General features: G+C 38.0%; 1 protein-coding gene across 25 annotated transcripts in view; it reads right to left on the reverse strand.

Annotated features, from left to right (window-relative positions):
* Positions 1–19,588, reverse strand: part of ASPH (aspartate beta-hydroxylase) — a 120,792-nt gene that overhangs the window by 40,465 nt on the left and 60,739 nt on the right. For all 25 annotated transcript variants that reach the window (XM_074577099.1, XM_074577101.1, XM_074577100.1 and 22 more), the window contains one exon: positions 13,277–13,318. In XM_074577099.1, the coding sequence (XP_074433200.1) occupies positions 13,277–13,318 (42 nt within the window). The remainder of the gene's footprint in view (positions 1–13,276; positions 13,319–19,588) is intronic.

The raw sequence follows: 19,588 nt of genomic DNA on the forward strand, positions 1-19,588 counted from the left end.
AATGTCTATTTGGTTGCATTAAGTATACTAGATGTTAAAAAAATGCAAATACTCTACTGAAGGATATGACAGCAGATAAGCACTTTTCTCCACATTTGATACAGCTAAACTTTGCTTTTGCACTTAATTAAAAAAAACCCCACCCTTTTCTGACACAATTAAGGGAAATATATATTGTCTGACACAAGTAACTACTAGTTTTGTGTATATGTCATTAGCAGCACATATTTTTGCTTAAATTATGCATTACTGTTTTTCCCCCTCTATGTACAGTAAGCCATTAATAGCATGAAAAGAAGTAAAATTATTATGTTCTTTTTAGAAGTTTAAAAGGAATGCCGTAACTGCTACGCGTAAGGCTAAACCCAAACATCGTAGAGCTTAATATCACAAGATTGCTGCAATACTGCAGCAAGTATTTTGGATAACCTCTACAAGGTATTGTAACTAGTCATGTTTTATTCCACTACCCAAGCCCTCAGGTGCACTGCTCAGGGATGGCAAGAGCCACCACACGCTGCTGGAAGCCGTGCTCATGTTTCATTAAATACTTTCTCTCCGAGACTCTGATCCTACACTGAGCTTTAGGCAGACAAATCTCTTCGTCTCTGCTAAACCTCAAAGACGAACACCTTAGTTAATGCTAAACCAATACTAACCCCATCCAAGCATTAGAGGATCTCATGAGTCTGAGCTGCTTTGTATGAGATAAAAAAAACCCACTTGACTACCTTTGATTCTTTCTGTGTAAGACTTTTACTGTCATGTTCAACACCGAACTCAGACAGCTCTGCACGGAGAGTTTTCCTTACGTTAGCTTTATAAACCATTCTGCAGCATTGGTATGGATAAAGAGATGCTATTGCTTTTCAGGGGCGGGGGGGGGAAATAGAGTTTAAGTAGGATTGAAGCTGTCCTACTAAAATCCATTTACTTATTTCACAAAGGTTGTATGAAGCTTTAAGTATAAAAATGTCTTAAGATCTATAAAGGAAAGGTACTAAAGAAGCAGTGCATTAGGATTATTATATCCCTGTTGATCCTTCTTATAACAGAAGTGACTGTAATTTTCCAAGGTATTAGTACCAAGATGGAAAGAAGGAAAACACTGAAAAAGGAGTTTACTCCTTTTTCAGGATAAACCACCAAAAAGGAGTTTACTCCTTTTTCAGGATAAACCACCAAAAAGGAGTTTACTCCTTTTTCAGGATAAACCACCAAATAGCATACTTCAATATATTGTTTTTCCTCCCCCAAACACTTCAGGGCTTCATTGTACCCTTTGACTTTAAATCAAGCACCTATACTCAAGCACACAATAACGCACTTCAGGAATGTAGTTATCACGAAACTGAACTGACCAAAGAGATGCTTTGCTTTATTTATTTATTTTTTAATATAAGAATATAGATGGTTTTCATGTCTTTTGTTCATTCCTCATAGACACCGTAGTAGAAATGTATTTCAGTCCATGGCTGATTCTAGTCTTGCTATGTCTTACTTTAATATTAACCACTTTATAGAAAAGTGATGTCTTTATTGCATTTTCATGCAGTTAATGATGATAATGATTAAGGAGCACGGCACTGGCTTTGTTCCAAATGTTCATACCCCTTGCATCCAGCAGAACTCACAGAACCAGCTCTTATCATGAGAGCGAGGATCCCTCCAGCCCAGACCTTGAGTCCACAGTGACTAACAGGCATGGACAGAAGTTTCTGACATAACATCACTGGGCCTGAAAACAACAATCCATAATGTGCAAAAGGTTTGTTTCATTTTATGGTGTTTTTTTTGTTTGGGTTTTTTTTTTCCTGAAAATATGCCAGCGCAGTTTTTCAAGAAACCATCGCTATTTCTAAGGCCTGGCTTGCTCAACGGTATGTGTGGGTGAACTTGGATGCATCAGCCCAAGAAGCCAATGAAAGCGAGTGTCCCTGAGGACCTTTTAGGTTGGTTTAAGCTCACAAGCTGCTACCTGAAACTGTGATTTATTGTTAGCAGGAAAACTGAGGCATGTCAGTTCCTCTGGGTACATGATCTGGGGAGCTTCCAGCTGGACATTGCCACCAAACACTCAGTTTGTTCCAGTTCTTTAGGTCGGAGGCTGTACATACAAGAAATGATGTAAACCACAACTAAAATGTCAACTGTCAGTTCCTACGACATTCCTATGAATGAAAATCTTTATCTAAGACTGGCCAGTTACAGAGAAACTGTGTGTTCAGTGAGAGAGGACAACTATTTGTCAGCCTTCTAACTTTCGGTATTCATGGAAAGAGGTAGTCATTTGGTCCTTCTTAAACTTGGTAAGCATGGCAATAGCGAGGTGCCTTCAAGGCAATGCAATCCCGCACATCAGTAAACTTACTGCCTGTGAGACACTGTTTCCACAATTCCTTTGAGTTTACACAGAGATGAGACAGAAACAGGAAAAAAAAGTGAATGAAAATCTTAGAAGCCTGTGGCACAATGGTATGAGACATCTTCCCCCTCATATCTGACTTTGGTGATGTGTTGGAAGAACCTTTTCGCCACCCTCCATTACAAGAAAGTATTATCTTCCCGTTTTCAGTACAATTATACATCAGCTCTAGACCAGCAGGAGATCAATATGAAAAGCTGGAAAGGAGCTGTTAACATAAATATTATTCAGCTGCTAGGCACCAATATAACACAGCAAACATTATATAACGAGCAATCATTTTCATCTCCCATCCTACTCCTATGTTAAAGGATTCACCAGGGAGCGTTCAGTGTAACCATCAAGCATTCCTCTATATTAACCAGATAGCCTGCTCTCTCCCTGCAGGGGTATTTTAATAAATTATCCATTGCCTCCTCCTAGTGTAATAATCTTTTAGCAGATGTGACCCAGTATATTAAATTCAATGTTCCAAAGAAGTTAACTTATCTGCTTTCAGAGGAAAAAACACATGTAGTTTTTCCTTGAATGACTTACAGATTTCACCATGTAGCTGAAGTAATGCATGATCACACAACTGCTAGGGTGATTTGTAGTCCAAATCTGGTTGAGCATGGTAATAATTCTTTTAAATATCATGCTATGGTCTTGCAAGAATAATACTGAGGATTTTCAATAATGGCCTTGGATGTAAAAACAGGCTTTCTATCTAGGATTGCTCTCCCTCAGAGAAAACAGGTTTCCACTATCAAAGCAGCAAGCTAGGGAGAAGTCTTCTAAGAAAGCCAATGCTAGTTCTTTCTCTTGGAGAATAAACAACGATCAGTGATGACAAGCAATCTCATATCTCCCTTCTGTATTAAGATGCAGAAAAGAAGCAAAAAAAAAAAAGAGAGAAGGAAAATATTGTGGAAGGGAAGCTGTAATGTATTAAGTTATGTAGTAATTAAATGTATTAAATTAAATGTATTAAATGTCATCCAACAAAAGATTATGAAATAGCTTTTTTATATACCTATTTTGGCATATGAAAACTAAAAGACCAGGCACACTTTACATTTTTATGTTGAAAGGCACCTTGTCATCACCAAAAGCAGTGACAAGGCTTTTTCTACAAAAGACGTAGAAATATCTTTTGAAAAATAATGAAGGCACGACTAGATACTCTTCAGACCACATGAGCATCACATGAAAATTGAGGAAAAGTAAGCAAATTATGAAAGGTGATTCAATCACTTACTTTTGAAGAATGCTTTAAAAATATTTTGTCTTTAATTGTCAGGGGCAGGGGGCAATATTTACATCTGAATAAGCAAGAAAAAGGGGAAAAAGTTAGTAGTAAAGAGTTTGCTATTGGAAGAGGGGTACTGTAAAAAGTAGCTACAGAGATTAAAAGAATAAATTAATTTTTATACCACCATAGTCAGGACAAGGAATAAAAGGCTTAAAATTGCTACAACAGAAAATCTGGCTTGAACATCTGGAGCTAGTATCTATGAGGCAAGCACAGTAGAACAGATTGGGGAGGGTAGTTGTGGAACTCTGGTTACTGGAAATTTGTAAGAACAAGTTGTATAAGCATCTGCCAGGAATGATAACACCATTGATAAGGCCCTTGGTCAACAGAATGGACTAAGTAAGCTTCAGGGTCCCACCTAGTCTCATTTGCTATAATTTCTGTAATATACCGCTATCTCTCAATGCACTCGAGTACCAAAACTATAATTACACAGGGAACTTCCATTCTCTCATTTGTTCATTAAAGAAATTCCCCCAGAAGCTCGCTGTGCCAGTCATCACTGTGGCTGAGACTCCTCCTAGCCCTATGCCAGCAACAGAATATTGAAGTTCCAAAATAAACATATCAGTTGCAGATTAACTGATTTGTCTAACAAACATGCTTTTATGTTCTGCAGCTTCTACTCAACCATTAAGCTTTTGTTCACCTTCTTTCTCTTTCTTTCTCCTGTCATCCTCTCCTCCAACCTCTCCCCTTCTCAACCTCGGTCCCCTACCACATTTCTTCCCTTCATTTCTACACTTGCTCACAATCTCTTCCTTGGTCCAGCCCTTCCTATCTATCCCCAACTTGTTCTTAGATACCTGTCGTCTTCCACACACTTGTTGCTCATGCCCTTCTTCAAAGGTCTTTTCCCCTAAACTCCATTGCCCCAAATCCCTGTTACTGACCATCTACTCTACTGCTACTCTGCCTCTCCGCTGCATACTTCAGAACACGATTAGGGCTGTAAGAGCCATGAGAGGAAAGATGAATGTAAGCGACAAAGCCTCTCTGCTATCACATAATTACATGTGCCCCACACCAAACGGTGCTAACAGAACGTAAGTATCCCTTTGCAAGAAACACTTCACCTATTTCTACACATGGTGCAGCACTGTGCTAATTACCTGCAAATTATCACAGCCTGAGCAAGAAGTAATACAACTACTTGGCTCAGCAGCGGTACCTGATGGCATAGCTCTTTGCTCTCCAGCTAAAAGTTCATCCATTCAGTCATCACTTGAGACTGTCACCAGTGCAGCGACAGCTTAAAATTAAGGCAAGTAAATTTAGTTTTTTCTATGTAGGCACCGAAACCCTGCTGTATCTTTAGAAATCCAGTCATTACAGTCAATTGACCCCAAAAAGTGAGTTCAGCATGAAGTAAACGCCTACTAGGTGGTTAGCTGAAGGCTCCACTGACCGTATAGATGACCATTACATATAATGTAGTTCAGACACCACACCAGCAGCCACATGCACATGCCTTGATCTGGAACCAAGTCCCATCCAGGTTGTTCTCCTCACTCATTGACATTACTGTTAGACAATAATTCTTATTCTTGCAGGCTGTTTGGAAGCCACTAGTGTGAAAACCTCAGAAAACGGTTCATTCCTTCCTTACATGACCTGACCTCACAGAAAATTTCAGAGCTGCGAAGGAATACCATCAGAGTAAAATCCTACTCAGGTCTGAAGACCTAGACCAGAACATGCAATCTGCTTTGAGACAAGTGGAGATACAGCAGCAAACAGGGACTGGGCAGGGGATGGATAATGAAATATAGTGGCCAAACTCAAACATCTCACCACTGATTATTAGCCACCACGTGCACATTTGAACTAATATTTTGTAGCTGTTAATACTACATGCTTTTGCAGAGGAAAAAAAAATAGACTAAGTTTGTAATAAAAGCTTTTTCTCTTTATCATTTAAACTGGGAAAAATCAAAGAAATCAGTGCAAAGTACATCTTGTGAAGCTACTGAATCTTTTCCTTGAAACTTTTCAAAATCAATTTTCAGACAGACGTTTCCAAAATCAGTTTTCCCAAAGAAAAAACTCATCTCAGTAGTATAATTTCAGAAAAGCTATAAGTGATTAAAAACAGTGCCTTGTGACAGAAAGCAATCTCTGTTACCAGTGCTATTATTAGCTTTTTCTGTAAAAAGAAAAAGGCTAATAATATTAAAAAAGTCAAGTTCTGTAAATCTTCATCTGAAGCAGATCTATCTTTTTCTCTTAAGTAACTGCCCAAACAGTATCAGGTAAATAATTTGGCAAATTCTATGTTGATTTTATTCACAGAATTATAATGCAATTATAATTTCTTGAAACTACAACTTTCCTTGCAAAAAAAAGCTGCCTAAAAAAATAACAAGGAATGAAACTTTTCTAGAATTTCTAGACAAACATCCTCAAATGATCAAATGCCTGTATCGTCCTATATAACTCAGCAGAACACAAGGCTTGAAATCGGTGTAAATTGCCAAGTAAGCCAACTATGTTAATACAGTAAGTGCATCCAAACCAATTACGTAATGTAAAAAGGAGAAACATATGGAAAAAAGAGCGATGACTAGTACATGGCAAAAAAATTGATTACGTCCGACCATAAGTCCAAAGCAATACAGAACAAGCTGGTAGAAATATTATATCAGAAGTAACTAGTAATAATACTTCTACAGTACAGTAAGTTAATCCTCTCTAGCCTTCACAGAAGTCGGGGTGGGGAAAGCCCCCAGCTCTCCATTTCAAATTTTCATCCGAAATACAAAAGAATTAGCCAGGCTAAGGAAAACCTCACCCTCCTAAAAGGAGTAAACACTGCTGACCTGACTGATTAAACATTAACCTAATGCATCAAAACAGTTAATACTTTATTAGCTAGAATTGGAGAAAAATACAGAATACTACAATAATTATCTTTCATAATTTATATACTTTTTTTTTTAGCCCAAGCATACACTTGGCATTTTAACAGATAGCAAGTTACTTTTAAGCACATCTCTGATATTGCCTACACTGTAAAGACTTCAACTATTTGTTTTCTGAAAATATCATTTAAAGGATGGGGTACCTTTAGCATAGGAAACTGTTTTGTCCTTCCTGACATACTCTGAGCCTCTGATCAAAGGATACGTGCACCGTTTCGCTCCTGACCAAAGATATTCCAAGTAAATGGGAGACAACGTCATGCTGCTGTTAGAAACTCCAGAGCAAGTCTAGTGGGTATCTCTAAAAACCAGTATGCATTATCATATACTTAACACAAATCATCTCTCACTCCTGTGCCCTGTAAAAGGTTGGGAGCAGATACTTTACAACTCTGCAATTTTATTCGGACACAACAGACATGTCAGGAAGAAGGACACCACAAACAGTGAGCTTGTTAGCTGATATGCAACTGTGGCCAGGAAGAAATCTCAACTGGGGCTAGCTCAGGCAGCTTCCCACCCATTCTTACTGCCCTTTTCTCCTCTTCCTCCGCCTTTTGCTCTCAGTAGTAACCATTCCCTTTCTTAAGCCCTCTACTCCTTTCCTTATCTTCGGAGACTACGACAAGGTGTGGAGTAGGAGGGCAGGCTTACCTGCTGCACTTGAGCTTGGTACCTTGGTCCTGTCCTGTGCATTGATAGTGATGACTGACTCCTGGTTGGTGTAACTTAGAGAACTGGGAGGACGGGTGGGCTTCCACATAGGCCAAATTGTCTTGCTTTAATGTTTGGAAACTGATGCTGTAGGATTTGCAGTCAATGGAGAGGGACGGTAACCTCCTCTGTGATTAAGAGTGTACTTAATTAAGATTAAGTATTTCTTGTTAAATATCTCCTCTCATGAAATTTCTAGTTCCTCAGAAATGGTGAGATGATAACGTTGCAAGGGCAAGCAGGTCAACATGCCGTCCAACTTAGTGTTGTCTGCAAACTTACTGAGGGTGCACTCAATCCCTTTGTCCAGATCGTTGATAAAGATATTAAACAGAACCAGGCCGAATACTGAGCTCTGAGGAACACCACTTGTGACCAGCCACCAACTGGATTTATCTCCATTCAGCACAACTCTCTGGGACCAGCCACCCAGCCAGTTTTTACCCATCAAAGAATACATCTGTCCAAGCCATGACCAGCCAGTTTCTCCAGAAGAATGCTGTGGGTTATGGTATCAAAGGCTTTACTAAAGTCTAGGTAGACAACATCCACAGCCTTTCCCTTATCCACTAAGAGGGTCACCTTGTCATAGAAGGAGATCTCGTTCGTCAAGCAGGACCTGCCTTTCATAAACCCATGCTGACCAGGCCTGATCACCTGGTTGCCCTGTACGTGTTGTGTGATGGCACTCAGGATGACCTGCTCTGTAGCCTTCCCTGACACCAAGGTCAGACTGACTGGCTTGTAGGTCCCCGGATCCTCGTTCCAGCCATTCTTGTATACGGACATCACTTTTGCTAACTTCCAGTCAACTGGGACACCCCCGGTTAGACAGGACTGCTCATAAATGATGGGAAGTGGCTTGATGAGCACTTCCGCCAGCTCCCTCAGTACCCTTGGGTGGATCCCACGTGGCCCCATAGACTTGTGTGTGTCTAAGTAGCATAGCAGGTTGCTAACCATTTCCCCTTGACTTATGGAGACTTCATTCTGCTCTCCCTCCCTGTCTTCCAGCTCAGGGGGCTGCGTACTTCAAGAACAACTGGTCTTACTACTGAAGAATGAGGCAAAGAAGGCATTAAGTACATCAGCCTTTTCCTTATCCTTGGTCACTATGTTTCCACCCACATCCAATAAAGGATGGTAATTTTCCTGAGCCCTCCTTTTGTTGTTCATGTATTTATAGAAATATTTTTTTATTGTCTTTTACAGCAGTAGCCAGATTAAGTTCTAGTTGGGCTTTGGCCCTTCTAATTTTCTCCCTGCATAACCTCACAACCTCCTTGTAGTCCTCCTGAGTGGTCTGGTCTGCCCCTTCTTCCAAAGATCATAAACACTCTTTTTTCCCCCTGAGTTCCAGCCAACGCTCTCCGTTCAGCTAGGCTGGTCTTCTTTCCCACCGGCTTGTCTTTTAGCACATGGGGACAGCCTGCTCCTGCACTTTTAAGATTTCCTTCTTCTAGAATGTCCAGCCTTCCTGGACTCCTTTGCCCTTCAGGACTGCTTCCCAAGGCTCCTAAACAGGCCAAAGGCTGCCCACTCAAGTCCAAGGTGGCAGTTCTGATGACCTCTCTCCTTACTTCTCCGAGAATTGAAAACTATCATTTTGTGATCACTATGCCCAAGACAACCTCCAACCATCACATCATCCAGCAGTCCTCTGTTCAGAAACAACAGGTCCAGTGAGGCACCTTCCCTAGTTGGCTCCCTCACCAGCTGCGTCAGGAAGTCATCTTTTACACACTCCAGGAACCTCCTCTCTGCTGTATTGTATTTCCAGCAGACATCTGGTAAGTTGAAGTCCCCCACGAGAACAAGGGCTAGCAATTGTGAGACTTCTCCCAGCTGCTTATAGAATATTTCATCTGCCTCTTCTTCCTTGTTGGGTGGTCTGTAACAGACTCCCACCGTGATAGCTACCTCGTTGGCCTTCCCCCGATTCCTACCCATAAACTCTAAACCCTGTTGTCACCATCATCAAGCTCTAGACAATCAAACCACTCCCTAACATACAAGGCTACCCCACGGCCCCTCCCTCCTTGCCTATCCCTTCTGAAGAGTTTATAGCCATCCATTGCAGCACTCCAGTTGTGCAAGTCATCCCACCATGTTTCCATGATGGCAACTATGTCGCAGTTTTCCTGCTTCCCAACGGCTTCCAGTTCCTCCTGCATGGCTTCCAGCTCTTCCTTTCCAAAGGGGCCGTAGGCTTTCTTTTCTAAACACCTTCCTAACCTTGCTGTGATATAAATCCAGTAATAATATTCTTGGCAACCTGTGGATGGGCACCTTAAAAAAACAATGCTAAGCAGATACTAACGATCGTGCTCTGTAGAAGTTTTCCCATGAATTTTATGGCATTCTGTTTTACTAATTCCCCCGATCCCCTCCCTCAAATACTCCAACCTTCCCAGTCCAAGTTTCAAAGTTTCAGTTATGGGCTGAAAAACATCCATATATATTAGCAGACCCGCTACTTTTACCTGGAATTCAACAATTGCTCAAGTAATTTTCTTCCCTTCTCATACTAGATCCATGTCGTTACCCAAATTAGTTTTTGAAATTGTGCCATCTCTCAGTAGACACTTGAATGAGAATTTGATGATGATTAAAAACTCCTGTCATTGTCCTGTTGTTTGGGAAACTCATTAGGTGAGATACAGATAGCGTAAGTGATCTACTCATTTTATGGGCTTCTATAACCGATAACTTAGAAGGTATAAAAACAAGTAACTGCATATAGATAATTTAAAGCCAGTAGCACTACAATAATTAAAAGATCTTTCTAAACCGTATTGGTAGAACAGACAAAACCTCTATAATCAACTTATCTGGGGAAGCAATCGGACAATAAAAACTGAGGCATTTTAGGGACTAATAAAGCTGTGGAATCTAATGACTATAATAAATCTTTAGCTGCAGCTATTCCAGAACAATTTCCCGTGCAGTAAAATGTATTCTACAGGGTTTTCTATCTGAAATTACTGTTTGTTTGTTAGATGTTGACGGTAAGAAACAATTGCAGAACAATAATTTTATTTTTGGCATGTATTTCCATCATTCACCTCTCCCTTTCATCATGAAGTCTTTTGCCTTCATTCAATGGCTAGAATCAAGCAACCCTTTGACAAGACCAGAAATAAATTTCTTCATTGACTTTCTGTACAAAAATACACACTAATATTCCAATGTCCAATATATTTAAGTTCAACATGGCGTTATGCAGCAGTTTTGGACTTTGAGAACTACACTTCTGTGAAGTGCAACATCGGTCATTCTGCTCACAGCTCACATTGATGCAGGTTGCAATTAAATATACAAGTAAATCAATAGGTAGTATGTATACCCTTGAGGCGACAATGCTGGAGGTGAGCTAAGCATGTCAGCTCTTTCTATAGCCAGCAGAGCTCTGGTTAAGGTTCTCAATAGAGTTTAGGGGACAACTCATCTCATTCTACAGCAAAAACCTACATTTAGCTAGAAGAATAGCACTTTAGCCTCCACAGGTTGTAGAGGTTAGATCTCTACAGGTACCACAGTGGAATCCCACATATCCTGTTCAAAGGTAAATACCTAGAGTGAACCGAGGTGAATGTTGACTCTGGTATCAAAATGACACTTGCAGGGCCACTTTTGGAACGACATTGCCCTAAGCCTGGGTTTTGTATACCTCTGTCCCTGATGCAACACAATTGAGTGCTCCAACAAAACAGCATTCACTTTCACGTTTTATCAGTTTTGAAAAGTGAAAATTATTATTGTAATCACCGATGCTGATGTTCAGTGTATGAAACAGACACGTTCGTTGCTGAAAGTGATTGTTCCAGTTTTTTATATGCATTCTTCGCCAAAATAAATGAATATTCAATATATGCCAATATAAGCCAAAGTAGAAAAACGAAGCTCCTTACATAAATGTAAATTTTGTTAGCGTATGTGATCAACTAAAACCACCTCATATGGAAAGCCATCTTACGGATGTGGTATATACGCCCTGGATTGTACTACCTGTGAAGCATTTTAAAGAATTATTTCTCAGATTCACCTGAAACATCTATCCCATTTAAATTACTTGTTTAAGTATAAAGTCTGATCACGTTCTTATGGAGAAGACAAAAAAAATCCTTCTCAATTAAATATAACAAAAAACCCTTGAAGTAATAGTACAGTACAAATGAGTTTAGTTTAGTTTTGGTGTTTTTTTTAGAGGAGTTTCCGGAGGAGTTTTTGTTAATACAGTAGAAGTTTCAGTGAGACTTTTAATAAACTTAATGAAATATTATTAAAAACTGAAATTTACAGAATTTTTAAGCCATTTTACTAACCAAGTACTACAATGACTGCAGCAGTGGAAAAGGTTAATGTAAGATCCACTTAAAGCTCTAAACAGTTTCTGCACAAAGGCTTTTTGGAGCTTGTATGTCCAAATATCGAAAACCAAATGAAGTCTTGCACATACCTCTCCGTGCACTGCCAGAATCATAAGTAATCCCTAAACCCAAGCCGAATATGACTTTTCAAATTCCCAACTCCTTAGATTTCTGAGTTTTTTACATATGCCAGACAGCCACAGTACAGTATTTTTTAAATACATCTCTCATCAATTTATTGCTGCATTTTAATAGGGTAATTTAAAATAAACCAATGCAATACTACTTTAAACCACGTTCTATGACTAGGATGTCTACAGCTAGACAGTTTTACTGAAAGTGAAAACTTAAACAGTTCGACAAAATTCAACTTGTATGAAAACCACACAAGCAGTTTCGCTATAAACAGGTTTAATTAAAAAAAAAAATGCAGGGTTGTTTTTCCCTGTAGGATGCAAAATTTTATCAACTCAACCCGGAAAACAAAACCAGCCCTTTTTCCAATTTACAGAAATCCTGTAATCTGCAATAGCAGGACTCAGAACAAGTATTTATTTAGTTGCTCTGTGTTTAAAAAGAAACAAAAACACCCGGCACTTAGGGTACAGAAGAAAAGTGGCTTCACCTTGTCATACTTCCTCTTACAAGTTCTGATTAATAAAGTTAATCATCATCTAGTTCCAACCCCCCTGCCATGGGCAGGGACACCTCCCACTAGACCAGGCTGCTCAAAGCCCCATCCAGCCTGGCCTTGAACACTTCCAGGGATGGCGTATCCACAGCTTCCCTGGGCAACCTGTTCCAGTGCCTCCCCACCCTCACAGTAAAGAAATTGTTCCTGATATCCAATCTAAATCTGCCCTTTTTCAGTTTGATTGATGGAGGTACGGGTCCCTGAGGTTTGTGTGTATTGCTGGCTGCAGTGGTGTAGCCAGGGTCAGACGCAAACCTCCACCCCAAGGAAGGAGGCTGCACAAGCTTCATGCAGTGACGGGGAGCGCACAGGGCCAGCACCAACGTCAGCATAGGGAGAACAGATTCACAGTGCTCTTGGCAAAACCTCACTTCTTTTCCACCAAACCTGCCTCTGGCAATGTTCCTACGGAAACCCTTACCGGGCAAACAGGGAGTTGACAAGGACCGATCGTAGTGCCACCTCTCTCCCCAAGCTTAGCACAGCAGGCACTGCCCAAGCCGGGTTTTGGGGCTGGGCAGTCCAGGTTGCCTCTCACCCACGGACGGCGGAGGAGCCTGGTGAAGCTGTGACCTCCAGAGTCCTACACGAGGAGTACAAGACTGAACATTTTACTCCTGAAAGAGACGTTGTAACAGCAGCTTGTGATCACGTAAGAGGGGGAAGACATTGATGTCAGCTTTGGAAATGACTGAGTGCTCACTTACAAGAGCAGATGCACACTAAACGTTCGTTCAACGTACAGGATGATGTACAGGAGATTAGCCTCACTACTATTTAATCTGATTTAAATCCGTCTTCCCAGAAAGCACGCTTTTAAATTTCAGAAGAACAGAATGCTACTTTCAGACTTACCTTTTTCTGTTTTGTCTTGTTCAGTTTCTTTTTCACTTTTCCCTAGAATATTAAAAATACAATTTCAATGAAATAAATTTTTGTTGACAGTTTATGATAAGAAAGAGATACAATAAAATCACAGCTTATACTCAAAATCCAATTGGGCCAACGGGACGTTTTTCTTTCATTTTTGTTTTTCAAAGTAACCATGGATTGCTGTCTCAACTATAGTTACATGAAATGTCTTTCTCTGCAGATGCTTCAAATATTACAGAATTCCTTCTGTCACAAAATATGTCATAAGCTTTCCCCTTTAGATAGTTGGTAGATTTTAGTGATACGCACTTAAAATGCAAGCTATTTTACAAGAAAATAAATTGTTCACCAATTAAAAACTCTTGGGAATACTGTCTTAATAGATATAGTTGATTAAAATAAAAAAAACATGAAAATCAATTGGGAACCTAGGTCTCATTTTCAGAACGACTTGGGCACTTGGAAGCTTTTGTCTTACTTCAACTTTTAAAATAATCTAACCCAGGTGTTTTGTAAACATCTGAATGCACAGGTAAATAATAGATATATAACACAGGTAAATAAGCACAAGACAGTCTGTAGCAAAAAACCCGACTGCATACTGTACCAAAATCATGCCTGTGTATATTGTGAAGGTGGTACATACAGACAGGCTTGTCCTCTCCTCTTTTTCTTCTCTCTCAACACCTAACTCCATAACATCTAAAGCATCTTGCCTCACAATTCTAACATTACCATTCTGTTTCCAATTTCATGACAATAAGCTTCCGGTATTTCCTCCCAATAAACTTAAGAGAGAATACTAAAAAGAGAGGCCAGTTGGCTTTTCAGTTACAGTTATTTTCCTCTCTAACACACATTCTTGAATTTTTATGTGTTCTTATATATAGAAAAAAACATTTTCTTTAATTTCTAAATCTATTAGAGAAAACTTGACAGAATACTCAATCTTCACAGCTTTTTAAACTGACTGCTCAGGAACATTATATTGTGAATAAAACACACCATGTAAAAATGCTAAAAAACATTTTGTTTTTCATGGAGAAATTGGGTTAGGCGCACTCATAAAATCAAACTATTTCACATTCTAATTTCACCCTTTACTACAAGCTGACAACTGCTACTACTGAACGTGCAGACAGTTTGAGTCTGATTTTTATATTCAGCACAAGGCAGAATGAGTATTAACTTGATTATGATATGACAAATTAAATAAAAATGGTCACGTTGAATGTCATTCACCTCTTCAATTACATCATAAAATCCAGATTGTCGATTAAGTTGCAAAAAATGACAAAAAGATCTATAGAGTCAGTTACATACTATGGGATAACTTGAAGACGGAATATTATTACTATAACAGTATATTAATGAAGGTGTTCAGTATTCAGTAACATACTGACTTTTATGTTTTTATTTTTTTTTGCGCATACCACACAATAAATAAAATGGTTACGTCCATCCACGTCAGAGATACTGTATTTTCAACGGACTAATAACGCAGCTTCAGATGAGACACAGAACAGTTTATATCCTAATATTTCTATTCTTTTTACCAACTCAAAGCACGCGAACAATTCATTACAGGATAGTAAACTATGATACAGCACACCACTTTGCCACCCGTTTTTCCTTATCTTTTCCATTTTCAGCAACATTGATATTCTCACCCGACCTCTTCTCTAATTCCCTCTAGGTCACTCAGTGACCCTTTTCCATCCATCCTGGACATCCGTGTTATTTCTGCAAGTTCTTTCCATCAGAGGAAGAACAGAGTATGAACTCATCACTCTAAAGCCTGTTCCTATCTCCCATTTCTTGTCCAGCTTCACATTTCTTTATTATTGAGGCTCATACAACATATAACCTACAGCTCTCTGTACCCATTTATGTACTAGGATTAATTCTCCAAATCCTCTCTCAGACTTTTTTTCAACCTGTGTTCTGCCAAATTAGCTGCCACTGATTTCACCAAAGCCTCTCCAATAATCTTGAAATACTCCAGCTTCTCCTTCTAGGTAGCTGCTTTTGAAATTCGTCACAACTTGGTCTTGTTAGCTCTGAAGATCTTGTTTCTCTCGGCTCTCGCCATACTCAACTAAGAATTCACTTCAGCATCACATTCAGCACACATTGCTTCGGTTCCTCCACACTGATCCCCAGCTTACTTCGATGGTGCAAATGGTTTTAATCAGGCTATTTCTGACAAAAGTTTAAAAGTGTGCTGCTGTCTCAAAGACAGGGATATGACAGTAAACCTTGAGACTATTTTGTCATCAACTTAAACCAATCGTAGCTCGAAGAAAAAAAAAAGATTCTTAGCTCTTCAAACTACTCACAGCCTTTACTCAATTTCTGTTCCCAGCAAAACAAGTCTAGATCAAAAATAGAGACAAAACTGTTTCAACCAATCTCTACAGGCTAGGACTGCTATCACTGTATAACGTATGCACCAGGTATTCCCAAGAAGGTTTCCACAATAAAGAATAAATTTATTTCTCATGTTACAATACATCTAAATATTTGTGAATGCATGTAACAATGACCCAAGTCACAACTAAAATGTATTTCAGGCATTGTAGATATTACACAAATTGCAATCAACACTATAAATGTACATTATTTACATATACAGAATTTTTGAAACATGTAAAATCACACAACGATTTTCAGTGAAAACATGGCATTTTTCAGTGTCTCTCCTATATCCGATCTTACCCATTTTCCTTACTTCTTAGAAAGAATAGTGTCATGATACGATACCTTTTCAATTACTGAGAACATGAAAAAGTCACTTTAAGTTGTAGGAACTCTTCAATATTAAAATAAAAATTTAGTACCCCACTCATCTAAATTTTGCTTTCCTTACTGGTACTTCTTCCTGTGATTTCTAAAAAAGCAACTGAATCCAAGATTTCATAAATTCACTGAGATCTAGCAAGAAGGAATGTAGCAATGTGAAAATATAAAGAAAGACGTTATTTTTTATTTTGCTTAAACTACAGGTCTTTATTCAGCATAATTTCACCATAAAAATATGGAAATGTTTGGAAACTGAAAACGTCAAGGCATATTTTTGTTTTCAAACTGAGAACTGCACAGACACAACACCCTTGCTAGACTTCTGATTTAAACTACAGACCATAACCTAGAATATTTCCCTATGAAAATAGATATCATACTTCCCACACACATCCATGTTTGTTGAAGAGTAATATCTCACCCATTTTAAGTTACAAGTAGAAATTATGTATCATGGGCAAAATTCAGGCCAAACTGGTTGCAGAATAGCTAATAATTCAAATGGAGAAATACAACACAATTATAGAAGGAGCAGACTTTAACGTAATGCCCATTTCCTTCACATAATATCGCCCCGAAATAAAAATTACTTCTGCTTGCCATGTTTCTTCCTCCTTGTAAATTACACTTTCAAATATATTTTCAAACATTCAAAATTATTACTTTGAAAAATAATAATAATACCTAGTGGCTGAGGCAAATATTTATCCCCATAGTTAATATCTACCATGTTTTGGAAAAAATGACGACAATGGAAAGACAAAGATATTCTTCTGTGTTTTATTGCAGCCAAACATTAAAACAGATTAAATATACATTTTTTAATAGTCCTCTCAACCTTGCTCGTCTTGGCTTATCTTTGTAAACATGAAGCACGTAAAATCACATAGCCAGTTACAAAATATGTAAAATTTCATCACAGCATAATATACTCTCACAGTTGCATAATTCTACAAATAGGCTGCCACTGATATAAAAAGTCCTCCATTCACCATTCTAAAATTATTCCTAAGCTTCCTCACAAAATATGGCTTTGAAAAAAATTATTGCTCTGTAATTCACAATCACAGGTAATTTTACTAGAATATCCCATCCCAAATCACATCACAGTCTAAGAGTATTATTGCTTTCCTGAAAAGTCTCAAGATATCAGTTTGAGATATCTTCTGTGTTTGTTGATCAGATGTAACACTCACTTATGTGGAGTCTTACTAGAATCCCAAACAAAAGAAGGCAAGCATGTAGGATGCCCCTTTCACTAGAAACGTAAGCAACCAAAAACCTGACTTCAAAACAGTGTTACAAAAATTTAAAAATCTCCCTATCAACAAAAAGGCAACCAATGTTAGGGTTGCCAAATTGATTTTTCTTCCTAAAAATTTATCTTATTTTATTTCTGCTAAGCTCCCATATCAAGCTTGGCAATTTCCTAAAATCACAGCAATTATTCCTGAGCCAAAAAGGAACACATGCAAAATGCCAAAGGATAAAATATGTCTTTGTAATTGTGGAACAGCAGCACAGAACAGGTAAAAAGTACACCTGTTATATTAAAATTCTAAATCACTCACAGTCTAAATTTCAGACGTACCATTTACAAGAGCATTTACGATTATAGGTCTTAAATTTTGACACCCTATTTTTCTTAAGGTTGAATTTCCAGAGCTTTTTTCTTTAATAAAATTTACAAGTAAAATATTTATGCAAAATTGGCTTTTTCAATAATTCACTGAATATAAAGCTTACTAAATCCAGCTTTGAGATCGCTATACTGGTCGGTAAACTAGAAGAATTTTACTGAATTCAACTCAATTCCCGCAGCTCAGTTTTGCTGCGATCTACACTGACTCCCTGCCAGGCTATTCTGTAGTTTCTAGACATTTTTGCTTTAAAAATCAAACGTACATAAATAAAAAGTTCTAATTCACACATAAAGGGTTTCTGAAAAGAGTAATTTAGTAACCTGCCCTTTTACTAGTATGAATTAAAACATACACATTTTGTATCTTGTTAGACTATTTTAAAAGTCACCTGAAATTCATGTAGTGTAACTGTTGACATAACATCAGTGCAAAGAGATACAAGTCAAACTTCACAGCATAGTGTGCGCCAGGTTAGTGTTTTCAATAAAATGCAGGTAGGCTGTATGTTATATCAGCAGTTATAAAACTTTTTAAAAATTCACAATATTGTATGTTTCATTTGACCAAACTGCTCTGTACATACTGTATGAATCCACAACAAAAGATATATATTAAAATCTGAAAAAATGTACTTGCTGCTACATTATAAATAGAATATTAACAATTGCTTGAACAGCACATATGAAATGCAGCTCAAAGTTGCAACTCTGTCACAAACACAGAAGAAAAATAATTCACTCCACAAAAAAAAAAAAAAAAAAAAAAAAGAAACAGACAGGAATGTAAATTAAACATCCAAGTGTTAAAAAAAGGTTACTAAAATGACAGCTGGCTACAACCCATTTACAATATCTTAGTGTTTGTTTCCCAAACCCTGAACTGCTTGGTAATTACATCATAAGATCTATTACAACCATCTGCTCCCCTTTTGTAGCGTATGGTTAGGGCTGGTCCTCCTGATGTAGGGACTTTTCTTTTGAAGCTTTAAGTATCTGAAAAAATAAGGGGAAATCTATATTAAAGGACCAACCAAAACACAACTTACTCTAAAACAACAAAAAAAAAAAAAATCTTAAATGCTAAAAAATGCAACTTTGTAACAGACTAGTTAATTTGAGAAAACTATCATTTTTAGAAGCTACCATAATGAATACACACAAAGTTGCTGTATGAAGTGGGAGATGTAAACTTTTAAATATTTATCTAAGCAGTAATTTTTTTCTCAGCATATGGCACTTCATTGACCTTGTAAAGGAAATCTAGGCCATGTCACAAATACATTAAAACATTTTTTTTTAATTATTTTTTTTTTTTTAAAAAAAGGTCAAGGACACGGAATATTGGAAAAGAGGAACCAGGGAATGAGGAAAGGTCGAAGTTATAAAGTGGAAACTTCTCTACACACTAGGGATTCCAGCAGTTGGTAAAATAAATGCAGGGTTATAAAAATGTCAAGGGTACAGGATCAAAGCAGAGGGAGGGGTAAATAACCCTTAGATATTTTACATCTGAACACATACAAGAAGGATCAAAATCCAAATACAGAGAGTAAAGATATTAAAAAAAATGTAATACGTGTCCCTTAAAATATGTCTTCAAGAAGTACCACTCAATCACAACAACTGCAATTTATGTGCCAGTGTAGAACAGGATTAGCCAGAAATACTACATCAGTAATATTTCAAGCTGGCCTATCACACCACTCAAGTGCATTAGTTTACAAAAGCACAGACTACAACTGTAGTTAAAATAGCTTACTGTGGAAATTAATATTGGTAACAATTTTAGGAGTAAACTTAGATAATTGGAAAACAGTACATACAGAAACCTAAACATGCAGTTGCCTATT

This window comes from Larus michahellis, chromosome 2, assembly GCF_964199755.1.
Source record: "Larus michahellis chromosome 2, bLarMic1.1, whole genome shotgun sequence".
Classification (NCBI taxonomy): domain Eukaryota; kingdom Metazoa; phylum Chordata; class Aves; order Charadriiformes; family Laridae; genus Larus; species Larus michahellis.